We start from the raw sequence: 19,757 nt of genomic DNA, 5'->3' as shown, positions 1-19,757 counted from the left end.
TTCCTCCACAACTTTCACGTTGTCCAAGTCCTTTGCTGCCCACTGTGACATCCAGTGTTTGTGGAGCCATCCCCAGCAAACCCTGCCTGTAATGTGAGTAATCCCTCCAAACTCTGGAGCTCCGGTGCCTTTGCAGCTCAGGGAGCAGAGCCAGGGGCTCAGGGTGCTTCTGCCCGTGCTCAGCCCACTCTCCCACACCTATGAGCAAGTGTGAGTGTCGGCTGCACGCTTACTGTGCTTGATGCCTCGCCTCACGAAAGGGAAGTAAGTGCTCTCTTAATAGTGGTAACATCCACCCTAACTTCATTTTGTGGTCTTTTCCAAGTTCTTTTTAATATATGTTGTTGGGTTTTTTTTTCTCTTCCTGAGGATGTTGATAACTTCCCCTGTAGGAATAACTTTTCATCTATGAAATACTAATCAGTATTTTTCTTCTCAGGATGAACTTGACCTCACAGACAAACACAGGGAAGCCATGTTTGCACTTCCAGCTGAGAAAAAATGGCAAATATACTGTAGCAAGAAAAAGGTAAGATTCATTGTGTTTATGGGTAACTGGAAAATTATCATTTTTTATTCCCTTTTCTCTCTCATTTCACCATCAGAATTCCTACACCTTTTTATAACCTGTATATCAGATTGAATGTGTGCTGTTGTTGCCTTGGTGCTACAGGTGGCAAAGTGCTGACTCCTTGAAATATTTTTATCCACATTTCCTTGGATTCCTTCCCCACCCCCACTCCCATCCCTGTAATTATTATTCATAACCCCATGCAAGTGAGACAAAAAATAACATTGGTTTACTCAAAGATCAAAGTTGTTTTCCTGCTCTTTACATAAAACTCTGTATATAGGTAGGTTAAGACTAGTATTATGGGGTCAGCACCTTGTAACAACCTTCCAGTTCACCATCTCCAAGGTACAGCCTTGTCCTCATGGTCCAAGGTGGCTCTCTAGCTGTTTCATATCCAAACTGTGCAGGGAGGAAAGGGACAGAAGGCACAAACCTCCCCACCTCCACTCTTTGGGACATGTCCGGGAGTTACACACCTAAATCCTCCTCACGTTCCACTGTTAGCCACATGGCCACACTTCACTGCAAGGAGCATGGTCTATTCTGGATGGTCACTCCACTTAAAATCTGGGGTTCTCTTACTGTTGGAGAAGGGGAGGATGCATACTGGGCAGTGAAAACACCAGAGCCCTATTTCCTAGCATCTACAGCACCAGGCATCACCCATGGGCTGTATCTCCACAATACAGCTCACCCTGCCATCTTTAAGCCCTGTGCAAAGTCTTAGACTGTTCCTATACCACTTTTGGAACCAATCCATCTTGAGTGTTGATGGCCATCTTTTGCTGCTTTTCCTTCTGTTCCAGTAAGACTTGCCTGTGGATGGGGTAAGCAGGCAGGCCCGGGCCAGCACCTGAGAGAATGCTACCTCTCTCCAGCAGGCGGCAGACACTGTGATTACTCACTCTTGCCCCAGGGAAGCAGGAATAAACTACAGCTAGGTAGTATCTCTTCAGGCTGCGAGTCGTCTTTTCTTAGGTGACTAGTATGCGTTTGGGGATCTGCATTTGCCCACATTGCTGTCTTGGGGCACCTCTGCCCCCTCTTAGCTGCCTTCTGTAATCAGTTTGCCCCCCTGCCAGGAGCATCTCTCCAGCAGTGAGCTGGTGTGTGCCCTTCTCTAACCAGACTCTATGCCTCTGATGGTGAGGCACATGTATTACTCATCATGGAAACTCCACCATCCAATACATTGAAATGAATATATGATGAGTGAACTACCAAGTTGTAAGTTGTCATTAGTGTAATACTGAACTGTCAAAATATTTTAAGCACATTTAAGTTTCTACCTGGGTGGTTATAATTTATAAAGTTATATGTGGGGTTTGGTTGTAAGGGCCTTTGCTGAGAGGCGTGTAGAGCTGTAACCTCCCAGCATGATTTCTTTGCCTTTCTCAGATCAGACTGAATTGGAGTCCTAATGGTTCTAAAATTCAATAGTAAGCGATAAGATGTGTTTGTGAATGACTATGTCCTCTTCTCCTCTTTGTACACGTCTTACCAACTAGAAAAGTTCTCTTTTGTTGAACTGATTGTCATAGCTCACGAAATAGATATAATACACTGGGAAAGAATTTTAGAGTGCAAAGAAAATGTGTTCAGTTCTGAAAGTGATGATATTGTATGGTCTTTGAAAACAAGGGAACTTTTCAGGCAGCTGTGTTGAAGACCTGGCCCTAGAATTGAGAAAGAAAACCCTTCAAGTCCCTGTGTACACAGAGGACACTGCATTCAGATGAGCCAAAATAGATTTTTTTTTTCCTCAAAATTAGGAGACAGTATGAAGTGGGGATTGAGAATATGCACTGGAGAAACGGAAAGAGCAAGAAAATGGGAGCAACTTACTAAGGGGAAAGTTTTCTTCTTTCCCAGATTTTATTACACCCTTGACAGCAATTCAAACTTAATCATGGAAACTACTGCCCCTTAGATTGAAAAGGGAAACCCTGGAGGATAGTAATGACCTCGTGCTCACAGCTGCTGCTCATTTTTCAATTTCCAGGCCTATCAAATCCCCTTGCAAACCTTGTGTTATGTGCGCGTGGTGGGGTTAGGTTTTCAGAGGAGGATGGATGTGGATGTGGCCACTGGCCTCAGAATCCCATTTCATGATGGATGGGCCTTTCCTGCTAGTACCTGGCCAGATGGCACAGATCTTGGGGAATGTAGTTCTCCTGCTAGCTTCATTCCAGCAGCTTGGATTCCTTGTGTGACTTAGTGGTGCAACTGAGTGGGAAAGCCATTTCAACTCTTTGGGGAATCCCATGGGCTTATAGACCTGCCTCACTTTAAAATGAATGGTAGGGTTGCTTGACTAAAGATTTTCTTGATTAGAGCTCCTCAGACTCTTAGAGCTATACTGTTTCTTTGGTCTGAAACTGACCATTTTGGGGCACCTTAATAAATCAGGAAGTAACACAATGAATTGAGAACACAAAAACGTAAGCACTAACAGGGCCTGATTGTTTACCTCTCCTCAGGGAATGTGATCTCGCAAGGGACTGGTGGCCCATTCTCAGAATGGAGCCCACAGAGCTTAAACCTTAAACCAAGAACAGATGATTTATTTCCCTTGGGCTATGTAGCCTTTTCAAACCAGCTTGTCACTAGCAAGCCAAACCACATCCATTTCTCAGGCCAAGGGAAAGCTACATACCCACAGCTCCTTAAGATTTTCCATCTTTCAAGATTAGAACCCAGGGCATTACAGACATTCTTACACATAGTGAGGCCATGGAGTAAGGGCCCACAAAAGCCAACAGAAACAGGCACATGAGTCGGTGAAAAGCAGGCTTTCTGGGTAAAAGTGCACAGCAGATGTGGAGGCAAATGCAACCAGGAACTAAAAATGGGGCCAGGCCTTTCTCAGCCAAGTGGCTTTTTTCCAGCCAAGAGTGACTTGGTCCTAGCAGTTGCTATCTGCTTATTGAGCTCTGTATTCATGTCTCAAACTTCTATCTAAGTCTCTGGTTGAAAACCCATTTCCAGAGCCAAAATGAAAACAGCAAATGTACTTCTGGTGCCAAAAGAATTGGAAGGAAATTAATTGGAATTTTGCCTAATTGAGTAATCCAGGGGAGAGCAGGAGATGGATGTTGTGGCCTCGCTGAAAGTCCAAACAAATCTGTAAAAACGACTAGACGGGTTGGTCCGCTATGGTTCATCCTGTGCGCAATCTACTGTCAAACTTCTTAGCTTTCACAAGAGGTCCAAAAACAAAGGTCCTGTTGGTGGGGTTGGGGGTATTTTCAAATAGGAAATGTTTGTGGTTCTTATCTTTAAAGGTAATTCCCTTTTTAGTTCCAATCACAACATACTCTTTTGTTTAAGTGAGGTTTTTCCCAGTCTCAAGCCAGAAACTGCATCTGTTAACAATCTTTTGGATTTTAAACTAAAGCTTTTTAAACAATGAACCATTTGACCACAAAATGGTTACATCTAGCCATGCTGTATTTGCTTATTGTTAACATGATTTTTAAGTCCTGGGAAAAGTAAGGAGTAGGTCTGCAGAGAGGAGAATGAAAAGTAGTATGTGCACTGGATCATGGCCACAGCAGTCCTGAGAACAGGCAGAAGTCTTAGTTGTGATTCTTCACAGGATCGATGGTCCTCGTTGTGTTCCTGAACCAGTCCTTATAAGTATCTAGAAAATACCTTCTCCTCCTCCTTGAGCTCTGGAGTTTACAAAATGAGTGAGTGGGGCTAGACACTGTTAGCTGTAGTGACAACAGCTATTTGAGGCAAAGATCAGGATTTGATGACTGCACCTGATTCTTCCTTTTCCATTTCTGACTGCCAGAGCCAAGGCTTAATAAACACCCTTGAATTCTTCATATTCCATTGCTGTAGCTTTTGATGTCTCCTTTGCAGAAGGTGAATTTTTACTCTGCTGCTGAGCTTATGTTTGACTCTAGTTTCATTAAATTGCTCAACAATCCCTCCTAACCTGGCTGCAGTTCAGCTGTTATGCTTTGTGCAAAGGGCAGATCTGGTTGTAGGCACAGTCTGAAGACATCTAGGAAAAGTGGCAGAAACTTCAGCTGATACTTGTCCTTCACTCCTTTTACTTGGTTTACGTATCCTAATTGGATCTGTTCTCGACCCCTGTCCACAAAAAGGAACTCTTTCATCACACACACACACAGGTTACAGCTCTATGGTGTAGGGCCATGAGGACACAGTGCTTCCAGTTCCTTGGGAGTTGAGGCCCTCCTGTGTTTGGAGTGGGGGGTGGGGGAGGGGAGCAAAGGTAAAGGAACATGTACTAAAGTAGTGGAATTAAAGACAAAAGGAACCATCAGTTTCTATGCAACTGTCAAACAAACCAGCTGGAAAACAAGGCGAGATGATGCATGAATCCTCTAGTTGGCTCCCAGCGTCCTGACGCAAAGCTGCCCTGGGTCGGCTGGGGGAGAAGCCATGGTTTCACACTCAGGCTGCAAAACTTGAGAGGGAGGTTAGATATCCTCTTCTTTCTTTACTGTAGTTGTTTAAGCCCACAGTAGCGTGAGCTGTGGGTTTTCAGGATTTGGGAGTGGGAGGCAGTCAAAGGGAGAAAACAAGCTTTCAGTGACTGTATGTCTAGACTTCTTCAGCAATCCCTGATTTGGTCACCTGCCATTGAGTTTTCATCCTGATAATGGATTCCAGTTGGCATTAGTGCGCCTAAGTGGTAAGGGGTTAGAGAAAGTGGCAGACATAGAAATGATTAGAAACAAGATCAGGCTGCCTTTCCCCTGCACTTCTGTAAAGACCAGATGAGGCAAGTGCAGTAGCTGGGGGGTAACTGGCATCTCCAGGCTCTGAAACCCCTGCCTTGTCTGCCTATTCCCTGGCAATGAGAAATGAGGGGTCTTGTATAATCCCAGATCGAAACAGTAAGAAACAATAAGCTTTGAGTATCGAGGGCTTCAGTATGTGAAGGGCACAAGTTAGTGGGTGAGTCACCTGGCATGGATTGAGTACCTTCCCTAGGGCGGACACTTGGCTAGATTCTCAGGATGATTAAACAGATAACTCAAATTTCCTAGAGTGGATGGCCTGGTAGAAGAAGCAGATAAAATCTAATACTTACCAACTCTTATGATAAGCTCCATAATAGGGTGAGCAGACAGGCTGTAGGGCACTGAGGAAGGAGCCACCCAGTTCTGTGTATGTGTGTGACAGACGACAGTTCCCTCACTCATCCAGCGGGTGTACCAGTGAGAGAGCTGGTGCTGCCATGCTGTCAGCCCATCGTCTAGAAACTGGCTCCTCTTCTAGCAGCTGAGCTATGTCCATGTCTACTGTATGCTTCCCTCTTGATTTGTACTTCATTCTTTGTCCCTTTGCCAATGCTTAAAAGGTCAAGTTTAGACTATTGGCTTGATCTGATCTTTGCTAAACAATTTGTAGGACTTGTTAGGAAATATAAAAGGAGGCTTAAACTTTTGGAAAATGAAGACACTGGCAGTGAAGACAAATAGCTGAGGCTTGTTCAGCCTGGAGAAGAGAACATCAGGTGGACACTCCAACACAGGCTGATTTTCACTGGGAATACCCTGGTGAAACTATAGCATCTTTCAAAATAGTGCCAACTTCTGGTTGGTAAAGAGCAGCTGCCTTAAGCCCTCCCAATAAAAGCTGCCCTGACAGTCTGACCCTTCCCTCCAAGGACCCACCAGGGACTCAAGGGTTAACTCCTAACATGGCACAGCAGGGCACCCCAGGACGCTGTTCCCATCTTGCACTGGCTGTTACTATTCATCGATGCCCATGCTATCCTAGGAGAAAAATATTTTGAACATTGGCCTAAGTATGCAGTACTGATTGACCTGAAGATGGTGAGCAAAACCACTTGATAATATGTATCCAGAGCCCGAAACATTCCCTTTAGTTGATCCCACAGATGTGAGGAGAGATGCAAAGAACTGTGTGTGAGGATGTTCTTTGCAGTGCTGCCTCAGAAAGCCAAGGATTAAGGAGCCAATTTAAAAGAGAAAGGTTATATTAAAGTACACAGCTATAATGACTTATCACAGCCATTGAAAAGTCATGTTTTCAAAGAAATTTGAATGACATGGGAAACTGCTCAGCATGGAATGGTAAGGTTAAGAAAAGACAGAAAACTGTAATCAGTACCATCAGAAGTTTGTGAAAGAGTAGAGGTAGGCAGACAGAAACAGTTGTTTGGTGGGATTGTAGTTGATTTAACTTATGTTTCTTTATACAGATATTTCCCAAATCTTCCATAACACATTGTTCTCCTTCCTACCTTGTACATATCTTCCTTGATGTAAACTAAAACTACTTTTTAAAAAATGCATGCAGCATATTTTGTATCAATCACATTAGTCAGAGAAGCAGGCCTGCTGGGGGAGACACACATAGAGCAGAGAATTACCCTTATGTAACCTGGAAGCTGCTAAGCACTCTCCCTAAAGCTGTTTAGGGAGCTTTGGGTTTCCTGCTGGAGCTTCGTGTCCATGGGGCAGGCAGTTGGATAGGAAGGTGGGTGTAAACTGGGGGAGGGCAGGGACTGGCTGGAGCCCACAAGGGCAGACTGAAGCCTGTGTCAGTTCTTGCTGCCTCCAACTCAGAGGTGGGTGTCCTGCAGAAGTTTGAGCCATTCGTCACAGAGCTACACACTACACACACACACACACACACAGACACACACACACACACACACACACACACACACACACACACCCTGGCTGAAGGAGGACCCAGGAGCCATTCGTCACAGAGCTACACACACACACACACACACACACCCAGGAGCCATTTGTCACAGAGCCACACACACACACACACACACACACACACACACACACACACACACGGCTGAAGGAGGACCCAGGAGCCATTCGTCACAGAGCTACACACACACACACCTGACACACCTGGCTGAAGGAGGACCCAGGGGAAGGCAGGGCACCCAGGGGAAGGCAGGGTAGCTGCAGACCTGCTGCCTGAACCAGTGAGGGGAGCCAGCAGGTAAAGGGCTGTGTGTGTGACTACACAGAGGATGCTGCCTCCCCATCACCTGTGACACTCTTTTCTTGTGGCCCACCCTACCCAGAAACCTACAGAAAGGATGGCTCTCAGCCTAGCTAACTAGAGCATTACAAAGCCACCACGTATTTCTATTGAAATTAGGAAGACAAATGTTATTTAAAATGCAACCAATGCTTGTGTTGTCAAGACAACCCTGGTGGGTTTTGTTTTTTTTTTGCCTGTGTCTAGCTGAGGGACAGGTGTTTCCTTTTTTTTTCTCTCTCTCTCCCTCATTTTTTTACTCTTCTCTGGTGGGATTAAAACAAAGGTGAATTTGTGAACCACCCAGAGTTTTTCAATCAATTTGTTGAGGTACTGTCTGAAAAGATGGTGATCTAGGCCCTAATGAAATTTCCTCAGTTTTCTGCCCAGAAACTCCCTGAAGATGTGTTTCGCATTGTCCTTTCCCCTCAAGTAATATAATCTTAAAGCTAGTAATCCATTTCCTTTTTATTTTTATTACAAAGGTTGGTGTTATCAAAATGAACACCAAATTTTAGATTCAACATATAAAATTCAAAGATTCTCTCTCTCTGGCAACCGTTAAATCAAAGTTTTAGTCCAATAAAAGATGATTGGTTTTTAAGTATTTATTTGCCTCCCCTTTTGAACATCCGCTTCCTAGGTATAATCCCTTTGTTCAATAATACCGATTTGGGTATTTTTTTCCTCCCAGTGTTACCAATTCCATCATCCCAACTGTGCCTACTACCATCCCAGCCTTCTGGTGTCTAGAATGGTCCCAAGCTCACAGCTTATGTTTTCATAAATGTTGACTTTTAATAGGGGTGCAGCTTCATTAATGATAAAGGAGTAGGCAAATTTGCCCATAGAGTGAACTAAAACATGTCAATCTTTCTTTGGTGCTTGGAGAAGTGAAAAAGTCTAAAATATTGTGGCCAACTTCTGGAGCCTTATATTGGGGTATTACATCCTGGTTCTGTAGAGTCCTCCATTTTTCAGGCTTGAGATACCATCATTGAAAGGACCTCCCTTTGGGCAGATTATCTGCAAAAGCCTTTCAAGCAAGGGATTTGCCTGTATGTTTCCTGTGTTATGTTTGTCCCTCTCAACTGTTTTAAGCAATAGTATAATGTGTATGCGACCCTGTTTTTTTTCTAGCATAAATAGAAGCCAAGTAAGAGCTGTGAGAAATATTCTACATAGAGGCCATCCACAGGGTAAGCTGAGAAAGCAGAATGCCATTTACTAGTTGCATCTTTGTCCCTGAGACATATTTCTTAACCCTTCTAATTTCTCTCTTCCCTGTACAATGAGATCAGTTTCACAGGGTTGCTGTGAAAATTGAGATAATCTGATTTGAGGGTTATCAGAGATTGGAGGACAGCAGTGGGCTGTAGTTGCTTGTCAGTGACAGCTGACTCTGGTTGAAACAGTGGTATGAACTGAGTTTTTGCTTGTTTGCACTCAGGCTAGCCTGGAATTCAGCTCTATATCCTTATATAACGAAGCCTGCTTTCTCAGAATGGTAGTGGGGATTTCGAAAGCACCTTGCCCTTCATTGAACCACAGGACATTTCAGAGACAGAGACAGGTAGTTTGGAGGATACAAAAGGAAGAGACCAAGAAAGTCATTACTGCTAGTGCCAGGAATTGGAAAAAGGGGGGCCCCATTTTTGTCAAAAGTTCTCAGACAATGGTGGTCAATGTTCAGTGCCTTAGCTTCTGGGTGGAACCCTGAGTCTGATTCCAGAAGTTAATGGTTGGGGAAGACTGAGGTCCAGGGAAAGTCTAGCTCCACTCCAAACCTTTCTTCTCTCATCTGCATGCCGCCGCAGTGCTTGCATCCCTATTGACCAGGCACGGCCCATGGAGATGCTCATGCCAGCAGGCTCACCTGGCCAGCAGTCATGAACACCAGCAGAACTCTGGACAATGACCATGTGTGTGGGTTGAGCCAGTTTTTAAATAAAGTTAAAATTCCTTCCTTAGAAAAGAAGGAAAAAGCAAATGGTTGATCAATATCTCCGGTTTCCAAAATAAGAGGACTAAAGCATATTTTTAGACAAAAACATTTCTATTGCTGTTGTTTGCAATGGGGGAAAATCCCTTTATAGGGCACAAGACCAAGCAGTTCCCTTAAACAAGTCTGTTGTCACAAATAAGTAACTTATTAGGTCAAAGTAAGCCAAGCTTACAAGCACCCTGTGCGGCAACAAAATTTGTTTAAGTTGCAGTGTTGTGATTCAGCAGTGCATTATGGCTATGTGATTTCTTGAGGAGATCATAGAAGAATGTTTCAGCGCAGTTGCCAATACTGTCTTGTTTAGATGCCTTGCACCTAATTACCAGAGCAGACATTCAGGGTTCTGATGAATTGGCATTGTCTAAAATTTCTGAAAAAGAAAACTAATAAACTTCTGATACCTTTTCCCTTAAGTCATGAGATAAACTAATATTTCCTGATTATTTCATTTTTTTTGTGAAAACTTTAAATATACAAAAAAGTACAGAATATAGTAAACACCCTTGTTTAATGAGTGCTAACATTTTATCATATTCACATTGGATTTTTAAAGAGGAAATAAAACATAAATATAATAGCAGCCCAAAGGTGACCTCTACAGTGAAGGTGATACATGGGGTTTTTTTTCCTTGCACATATATTTATAACCCTACTCTGCATGTATATACTCATAAATAATATATGGTATTTTTGCATTTTAAGTGCAGTATAATGTTTGATTATATGAACATGTTACATTTTAATTATTTTTATCCCCCTTTGGATGATGTTTTTTTCTAGTTTTTCATTATTCAAAAAGTATTGCAGTGGACATCTTTATGCATGTGTTTGAGAATTTCTCTAAGGTAGACATCTAGACATGTAATTACTAGGTTGTTTGGCATGAACATTTTGAACTTTAACTGTTCTCCAAAGTGTTTGTAACAATTTATACCTGCAGTGAATTAGTTGCCAGCCATGGGAGGGGTTGGTGCCCTCTGAGGGGAGGGGACTAATATCTTGTTGCCCTGATCAATCACTTTATATAAGTTTGAATGTTTCAGGTACAAGAAACTGTCATGAAATGTCTTCAGATTTCTCTCCTATGTCTTAGCACATCAAAGAAGTAAAAATTACTGGAATAGGAAGTGCTTATTTAAAAAAAGAAAAACCCAAGATTTAGAAAATGAAAAGCATTCCATTCAAATACCCAGAAAGCCGTGCAAAAGTACAAATGTTAGAAGTATATAAAATGGACAATTCACTCAGCATTATGTTTATTTGGTTTGACTACAAAGGAAACTTCTGTGTGTGTGGTTCACTCTTCATCTCCTCTAGACCTCTTTATGCTCTCAGTTGCAGACCGAGGCAAATTGTGTTTAAATCATAAGCAAGCTCTTGACTGACATATGACATCACCAAACACAAGTTCCTCAGTGGCACTGGCCTCTTCCCTGCTGAGCGAGTCAAGTGCAGATACAGAACCAGCATGTGTGCACAAATGAGCAGATTGGCGGAGATTGGAAATCACACAGTTGTTCTCTTCCTTCTCTAAACAAGAGCATCTTTATCTCAGGCATCTCTTTATAAAAAGCCTCTCCCCATTCTTGTACTCCTTGATTGCTTCAGATATTGAGAAATTGAGATCTGTAACTTGCTGTCTGTCTATCCCCCAATGCCTAGACTCCGAGGTAGCTTCTGTGTACCAAGTCAGTTCCTGGATCTGGGGATTGTTGATTCTTTGGTCTATAAATACTTTACTCTGCTTTGTTCTTTACACCATTGTAAAAACAGTGAATATGTGTCTGCTCTATGGATGCCATCTCCCTTTGGTGCTTCCTCATACTAGTATTTCTTTAGTGAGTAACATCCCTTTATTCAAAGCCTTGCTTTTCCTGTAATTAGGGAACACCAGTCTGAAAGAGGGTGGGAAAGAAAGAACCTGTGTTTGCATTCACTTACACTCATTCAAACAACAATAAAAATAAGCAATATACAGCTGAACAAAAGTAAGCTGTGTTAGTTGGACAAACCAGTGAATGTGGAACCATGAGGAACACAAGGGTTGTGAGCCCTGTGGAGCTTTCTATTCCCCTCCGGAATGGGGGCTAGAGAAGCAACTCCCACAGCTGTCACTCTGTGCTTGTCACTCATGCCTGCATTAGTGCTCACTTTGGGAGAATGCTCCTGCCACGGGAAGAGTCTTGGACCTTTGGGTTTGAATGGAAGCCCTGGGAGGGCAGTTGTTCCCAGCTGTTGCAGAGCAGCTAAAATTGACTTCCAAATCTTCATTCTTAAGCAGGTTCCTTTCAACAGCTCCCTTTTGACAGCTCTGGTACAGAACACATTCTGTCATGTGTTGATTGCTGTAAGAAGTACATGACTATTTTGGAGCTCTCCATATTTGCCAAGGATACTTGTCAACAGTGCTATTGTAGAACCAAGGTTCTAAATATGACTACGCTTTGATCCATTGCCTGTGGGTGTTAAAGCACATAGGCACAGCTCCAGTTCACTTCCAAAATTCTGCTGGTGGAGAATTGCACACTGAGCAAGTGGTCTCACTGATCACTGTATCTCTGATGGAAAGGATATTGCTATAAATTTCTCACATCTGAGAATCCAGAACTAGCTTCCCATTCTGGTTATCAGCAGCCCAATACATCCCTGAGGGGCATACAGCACAGAAGATAGTCCAGACCAATGCACAGCCTTTGTTTCTGTATTCCTTACAACTGTGGCTTCTTTCCTGATTAACTGAGTACACTGTGAATAACCTCAAGCAGAGCTGGTGAAAAGGTTTATCTTGATTACCAACTCTGAACAATAGATTAGGTTAAAGCCTAAAGGAAGCACTTTGGGATGCATTCAGAGGTTATGAACGGATAAGAATAGTGTGGTAATTGATTAGCAATGTCTGCCATGACACATGATGGGAGAATGTGGCCATGTACTAAATATTTGTCATCCTTGCCCTTGATGGCTCCTCTTGTTCCTATATATAATTGGTCATAAATATCATATTCCATGCTTCTTTTCCCCTGGGTCTCTCCTGGGTCTCTGCAGCTTCCCTAAGTACTGTGGCACCTACTTTCACAGAAGGGATGCCTCAAGCCTGCTTGACTTTACCATCTCCAGGAGATAGATCTGTGAAAGACATCAATTGAAGGAAGTATCCACTTTGAAAGAGAGAGCAAAGAAGAACAAACCCACTTTTCCTAAGTCTTTCCTATATATGTATTTATTTTATTCTTTTCACCAAAGTTCTAGCATGCCTGATATGACTGAATCCATGTTATTCTTGGTGCATTTCAGAGCTGCACGCCCTTGTGAAGCAGGAAGAGGCTTTCAGCTTCCAGTGTCCAGTAGAATCTGTGGCTAATACTAATTTTGGGTTTTTCAAATTCCTTACACCCAAGGAATCTAGTAATTTGTGGAACTAGAAGCAGATGACAATAGAAAGTCTACCAAAGAATACCAACTTTAAATTAGTGTCTTAAATTCTCTTGTCATTCTTCAGTGAGGTATGGAATATTTGCTTTGAGCAGGGTTAAGATGGTGTGCTTTCATCTGTCCCCATACAAAAGGAAAAGCATGTATGTTTCCTCAGTTTCTAAGATATGCTTCCCCACGACCTCACATATAGACATGTCTTAGATGGTGATAACTTCCAACTGATGCTTTTTAAAAAAATTTTTTTGCCAAAAATGCTGTCATTAATTCAGTAGTAAATCATAGAATTGATGATAGCTTAGAATCAAACACAGTTATGACTCTCCTTATTGGGGACAATCCTGGCATAACATTTTTCAGTCATCCTAGGAATGCATCCCTCAGTGGAATATGTCTCCCCTGATTCTCTTAGTAGTTTAATTACTGCTTTCCAAAGTCCATCCTTTATAGCCTTGTGTTAAGCATTATATTGCAAATCATAAACATACTTTGATTGTTTTCCCAAGAACAGGTTACAGAACATCAAAACCTGCTTTATGACATTCTGAAAGGCTGTCTGGTAGCAGCAAATCTGGTAGCAAGATGTGAGGGAATAAAGGCCATTGACACCACTGATTGGATTTCCACACTGCGTAAGGATTTAGTGATGTGTGTCCAAACATGTTAGCTCACCAACCAGCTGGACTAAATTGTACCTGGGTCTGTAGCACTCCGTGGTGATGTGTGGGGCAAAGATTGACCCTTAAGGAGCTAAATAGAAGTAATTTGTTTTATGTCATTGTATACTTTTGTGTCATAGGCAGCAGGGGAATGTGAGCTTGTATCATTTCTGAAAATAATAATTGGGAAATGTTTATTTTTCTTTGCCATGTAAATGAGGGGGAATTGTCATCTAAAATTGGCCTCAGATGTTGGAGTTATACTAATTGAAATTTTTAGGCATATTCCAGTCATTTTCTGTGCTTGTGAAGGGCTTTGCCAAATAAATGACTTGTTAAAATAAATAAAATAAATGTCTCATAGTTTGGGAGGTGAACTGTAAAGTCTCAGCGTTTAGTTCTAGGTAAGAATTGTGGCTCTTTTCTTGGATATGTCAGCACATGAAATACATTTCTCTCCAGGATCCTGTAACATATTACTTTTAAGACTTCAATTCTCTAAACTCAGCCCAAGCCTTTTCAGGAAAGAAGAGGATATTGAGCAGACTGGGTGCCTGAGCTGTTTTAAAAATGCAGTTGGTTTCTTTATTCTTGAATTCATATCATTACTCTTCTCTTTGTTTCATTGCTGTTCTTCCCCATCAAGACTAGATCTGTTTAAAGTGGCACTCTTTCCTTGCTTTTCTGGGGGTATGTGATTTTGGGGAGAACAAAAATGATAGCTGATTGAGAAGTAGCACAAGCCTGGTTTTGATGTGCTATGTTTCATTTGAGGTCATTCAGAAATTTCTGATGATTTTTCCATGTAAATAAGCCTTGTAACATATAAAACAGTATTAACATTTTGTGCTATCAAGGAAGTGTTTCAAAGCCTTTTTCCCAGTGGAGCTTAGGAATGCTTACACTTCATTTTTATTCTGAGGTTAGAAGATACATTGATAAAGATTGGAGTTTAGTAAAAATGCAGGGAAGTTAATAATATTTGACTTCCTTTTTATCTTGATGGAAAGAGGAAGTGAAGTCTAAAATGGGTATAGTTTTTTGCAGCTATACTTGCAAAGTCTGAGAACCTATTGCCAGAATAAGGTGGTGATCTTCCAGAAACTCTTAAAACTAAAGTTGGAAACATATTCTCATATATCTTGTGCTTATATCACTAACAAGGAAAGCTGGGAGATTTGTTCTTTCGTTCATGTATTCCAACACCTAGGACAGAGCCTAGGCCATTATGAAACCCAACAGATATGTATTGGATGAGTAAATGAATGAGAAGGAAAGCAAGGGACATCTAGATTCAGTTCAGCACTAAAGTGTGAGCATGATGAGCAGAGGGGTCCCCCCCGCCCCGCCTTTGGGAGGGCCTCCATTCAGCAGCATAGCACTGATGCTGCTCCCAAGTCAGGCTGTGTTACTCTGAAGTGGCATTGGCTCCAAACTATTAGGAAACAGCTGTCAAGTATAGCTTTCTTTCTGGCTGGGTGAGAGGTGGGTCTACACTCACTGAGCTCATAGCCTTTTTTTTTTTTTTTCCTAATGAACAGTGCAAGAATTCTTAGAAATACCTCAGGTGTTTACCCAACCAATTTCTAAGGAGGATAGAGTATAAATTGCAGCTGTCGGTATGAGAGGGATAGAATGGTCTTGGTTTCAAGTCAGAGACTCAGTAATGCATGACTAGAAACCATGCCACACAGCCTAGATAAGACAACAGAAACATGAGGAATTGAGATGAAGTGGTCAGGATCAGGTAGGTGTTCTTGAGCAGGAGCTTTGAGCAGGCCTGAGCATTTGGGTAATTTAGGTGTGGGGACCCTGGAGCAGTCTTAGTCATACAGCTTGGCATCAACACTGCACCTTTAAAGATTGTGTCCTCTTCAACCAGGAAGTAGTAGTCATGTACCTCTTATTCTGCTAAGGTGTAGATATATTGAAATGGGGGGAATTTTCCTGAATGTTCTGTCTGTAGCCCTCTTCAGAGTGATCTCCACTTTTTGCTATCATTGAGCTATTTAACAAATCTGAAAACTGTTTTAAAAAATTGATAGTGCAAATGATTCTTGTCCTTTGAAATGCAAATTGTCTAATGCAATGGATTATTGTCCTGTTAACTAGTTTTGTACCTGTTAATAAAAAGATGCTTATTTACATCTTTGCCCTTTGGACTCTCTTTTGAACCTGTTGTAGCATCTTACTAGTTTCCTCATTTATTAATGAGTTCAGTAAAATCTTCAACATCAGTTCTTACCATGATTTAACCTTTAAAAAAATTACCCTCTATGATATGGAATTGATAAAGAAGGGGCTAACTTTAAATACTCTGGAATCTTTAATAATACTAGGCTGAAGTACGTGATATGGGAGTGGGAGGCTCTCTGTGGGACATGTGCATTGTATATTGGTTCTGCTGAGCATTATACCTGCATAGACGAGAGAAGAGGAATGAGCAGAGCTCAGGGGATCAGAAGAGGTGTCAGGTTTTACACCCATTCATGGAAGATATTAGTCTGATGTTTGAAAGAGTTGATGTACAGGAGAGGGGCAGCATAAGTATAACCCAGAGATGTGGAAAACAGTGCTCTAAAGGGGCTTAAACTATCCACATCGTCTTGGCAGCTAGTGAGCCTAGGTCCTATTCACACATTTCCAATTCTGTTCATTTATATTTATGTTTTAGAGATAAAGTGTCTTCAGTCTTACAAGAAAAGCAATTTTACCATTGAGTTTACGGCCAACTTTGTTAAAATATGTATACTTAGTAAAACAAGGACTATACATGCTTACCTGTGCTTCATATGACATGTATCTTTTATTCTAAATCATAAACATTATTGTCCTGGACCACCAGGAGAGCAGAACTTGTTCTGTTTCTTTTTGGGGAGATATTTTGGTCAGAAATTCTCTAGATGCCCTCTCAGCAGAGACTGTCTAGAGTTACTCATCCTTGACATGTGAAAAGAGCCCTTTCACAGGAATTTAGGTATATTTGTTAGAGTTGGAGTTATTTTTGTAAAGAGTGGACATAAGGGTCTGATGAACTTACGGAAAACTTGTGATTTATTCATGAACTGAGGGAGATAAACTTGCACTAGATTGCCAGTGTAGAATTGTTGGCTTGGTAAAGAGATGACTTTGGGAGCTCTGTTGAAATTGTTTAAATATTTACTGGGTTATTGTTAATAGAAGAAATTAAACTTCATGTAGTTCCCAAGGGCCAAGCTAAGGCCAACAAGTGCTTGAAGTTATAAGGAGACATCTGTCCATTGAGTAGGAGGTGAATTTTCTAACAGTTAGTGAGAGTGCTGGTTCCAAATGTGTGGACCCATGAAGCTTTCTCTGAGAGAGCATATGGTCAACCTGCTGGTGACCTTAAACAGGGACCCCAGTGAGGGGAAACTCAGACTAGGGTGTCTCCAGGGTCAAAGATCTAGCTATATAATTATGTGTTGGCTCCTGAAAAACATACAGATGTTTTGTAGCACTGGGAAAAGTGGAGAAAGAGGTTTGCTTTTCCTCCGTGATTCTAAATGCTAAACATGAAAGCCACTGTTACTACAAGTCACCCTCCAGGCTTTCTAGAAAAATGACTGACATTCTGAGGCTTAGGAGGAGGTATTGGATTTCCCAGTAGATGAAGAAGCTGCTGTTCTGTAATCATTCCTTGTGTGGGCCCAACCGGATTTTGGCAGCAGTCTTCTTGATGTGTAATTGTGGCAGTGGCCAAAAAATGTACCCGGGATTGGCAGTCCCAGGAACCACATGATTATACTGAAATGTGACAGCATAGGAATTATTTTTTGAAACCAACTGCCTCCCTTTGGCAAGCTTCAAATATTAGATACAGTTTTAGCCCACTGCTAGGGATTAGAGGTAGGTGTTGGAAGGGCTGAATAAAGCAACATTCTAAAATCCAGATTTGTGGACCTGCTGATTCTCTTCCTGATGAAAGAACAAAACAGAAAGAGTTGGAGGCAAATATCAGGATATAAAGGACCTTAAGGATGTTATGTTATTTTTAAAAGTAGGATTAAACTACTTTCAGGGAGCAGTGAGCTTGATAAGAAGGTAGACTTTTCAGGCATGGTAGGTCCTGCTTTTTCTCCAGAAAAAGTGCAAGTCACTGGGCAAATTCTGTATACTTTATGAGCTGATCTTATCTTGTAGCTGGGGTTTACTAGAAAGAGAGTGGCTTGAAGGAGAAGAGAAAGCATGGAAAATAGCTGGTGACCAACTTAGAATTTTGATGTACTTCTGCCCTCTTGAGAGCTAAACTTAATCTAGCACAGGGGTTGACAAACTGTGGCCCATGGGCCAAATCTGGCCAGTTACCAATTTTTGTAAACAAAGGGCCATTGAAACGTGCTCATTTGTCAGTAGCTGTTTTCACACTATATAGTGGCAGGGCTGAATAGTTGCAACAGACTATATGGTCTACAAAGCCTACAGTACTTACAATCTGGTCCTTTACAGAACAGGTTTGTCGGCCCCTGGTGTATCAGGCTCTTCTTCTCTTCCTTGTGACCATCTTTGCAGAAGACGCTAATGACACTGTTACTGACCCAGAAAAGAAAGTTAACAGATGTTATTAGCAAGGCCTCCCACAATATGCTTTTCCCTTGTTCATCCTGCTGACTCCTCCTCCCCTGTTCCTTGCACCTGGTCCACCCACATTGACAGCTACTTCCTGTCATGTGCTTGAGTCTATTAGATGGCATACATCATATGGAGATGTACCTAATAGAACAAAATATTTTGCCCTGTGTGCCCCTTTCTGTCTAGTATTCTGTTAAAATTCTAGATATAGAGTGAATTTATTTAATATAAATTGTACTCATTAGTATATGGGACAGGGCCCATGAAATCCAGAGTTTTAATGACAATTTAATGCAACAAGTGACTGTTTTGATCATTAACAAGGGATAGAATTTCTTGGTCCTGTATACAATCACAGTTAACATGTTTTCTAATAGCATTTTCTTTACAGATGCAACAGGTTTTTATTAGTATTTAATTGCCTTTGTCCTGATAATGAAAATTATCAGAAAGAAATTTACTTTGTACCATGCTGAAACTTTATCTTTCATTTAGTTAAACCTTACTATGTCTCTACTATTTTTTAGTTGATGGTACCATTATTATACATCACTAAAGGATTTTTAGCCAATCTAGACAGTGAAAGAATGTGCCTTTCTTTCCTAATAAGTATTATCTAAGAGCCTCATGTATTTGTGATAGTGAACATTGAGAGATTTATGGTGTTAGTTGGCCAAGTGCATGTTTCTCCAGGCTGTGATTTGTGGTCTAGTGAACAACCACGGAACATGTCCTGTACAATTGATTGACCTTTGTACAGCCTGTTTGGGGCCTTATTAAGAGCATCTTAAACTGAAGAAAACCCTACCAGTTCTTACATGTTGTTACTTGGGAAAGAATCCTATGAAAAATGTGTCCTGTGATAATTTCAAAAGAGGTTATTCTCACTTACAGACTTAATTTTTGAACTGTACTTTGAGTCATACTTATATCACTGAAAGACTTCAGCTGCTACCAAGAAATTGCCACACAAATACAGGAGTATGGAATGTTAGAAAATTTTAGTGTGCTTCTAATTCATATGTCTTAGGCTAAATCATGCAGTTTCTTTGTCTAAATAAACAGCTTGTATTAAGGTTATAGTGTGTTTTAGAAATAGAAAATCTGGTGAGAGAAGATAATCAAGAAATGTTTAAAACATTTCTATCCCTTACCAAGAACAGAGACATGCCAAATGTTACATGATCTTGACTTGATGTATTTCATGTCACACAGAACATCAGAAAAAGCAAAGCTCTTGTCCTTATAGAATGTGTAATGCTTTAAAACTTCTGTTATTGTGAAAATAGTGCATAATGTTGCTAAAATAAAAGTTGGAATTGCACAAGAGTTTATAAGTAGAAGACCTTTCCTACTGATACCTAGAGGTAGCCATTGTTAAACTTATTGTATATATTTCCAGAAATGCTTGTGTGTAAAGTGTACATTTTTTTCCTACAGATGGGAGAGAACAATATTCTGAAGGATTTTCCCTATA

At 41.3% G+C, this 19,757-nt stretch overlaps 1 protein-coding gene across 8 annotated transcripts in view; it reads left to right on the top strand.

Moving 5' to 3' along the window:
* Nucleotides 1-19,757, top strand: part of DAAM1 (dishevelled associated activator of morphogenesis 1) — a 192,367-nt gene that overhangs the window by 114,369 nt on the left and 58,241 nt on the right. For all 8 annotated transcript variants that reach the window (XM_036919117.2, XM_036919114.2, XM_036919123.2 and 5 more), the window contains one exon: nt 440-529. In XM_036919117.2, coding sequence (XP_036775012.2) covers nt 440-529 — 90 coding nt within the window. The remainder of the gene's footprint in view (nt 1-439; nt 530-19,757) is intronic.

This window comes from Manis pentadactyla, chromosome 11 (genome assembly GCF_030020395.1).
Source record: "Manis pentadactyla isolate mManPen7 chromosome 11, mManPen7.hap1, whole genome shotgun sequence".
Classification (NCBI taxonomy): Eukaryota; Metazoa; Chordata; class Mammalia; order Pholidota; family Manidae; genus Manis; species Manis pentadactyla.
The sequence above is the reverse complement of the archived record's forward strand: the minus strand, read 5'-3'. Positions and strand labels throughout refer to the sequence as shown.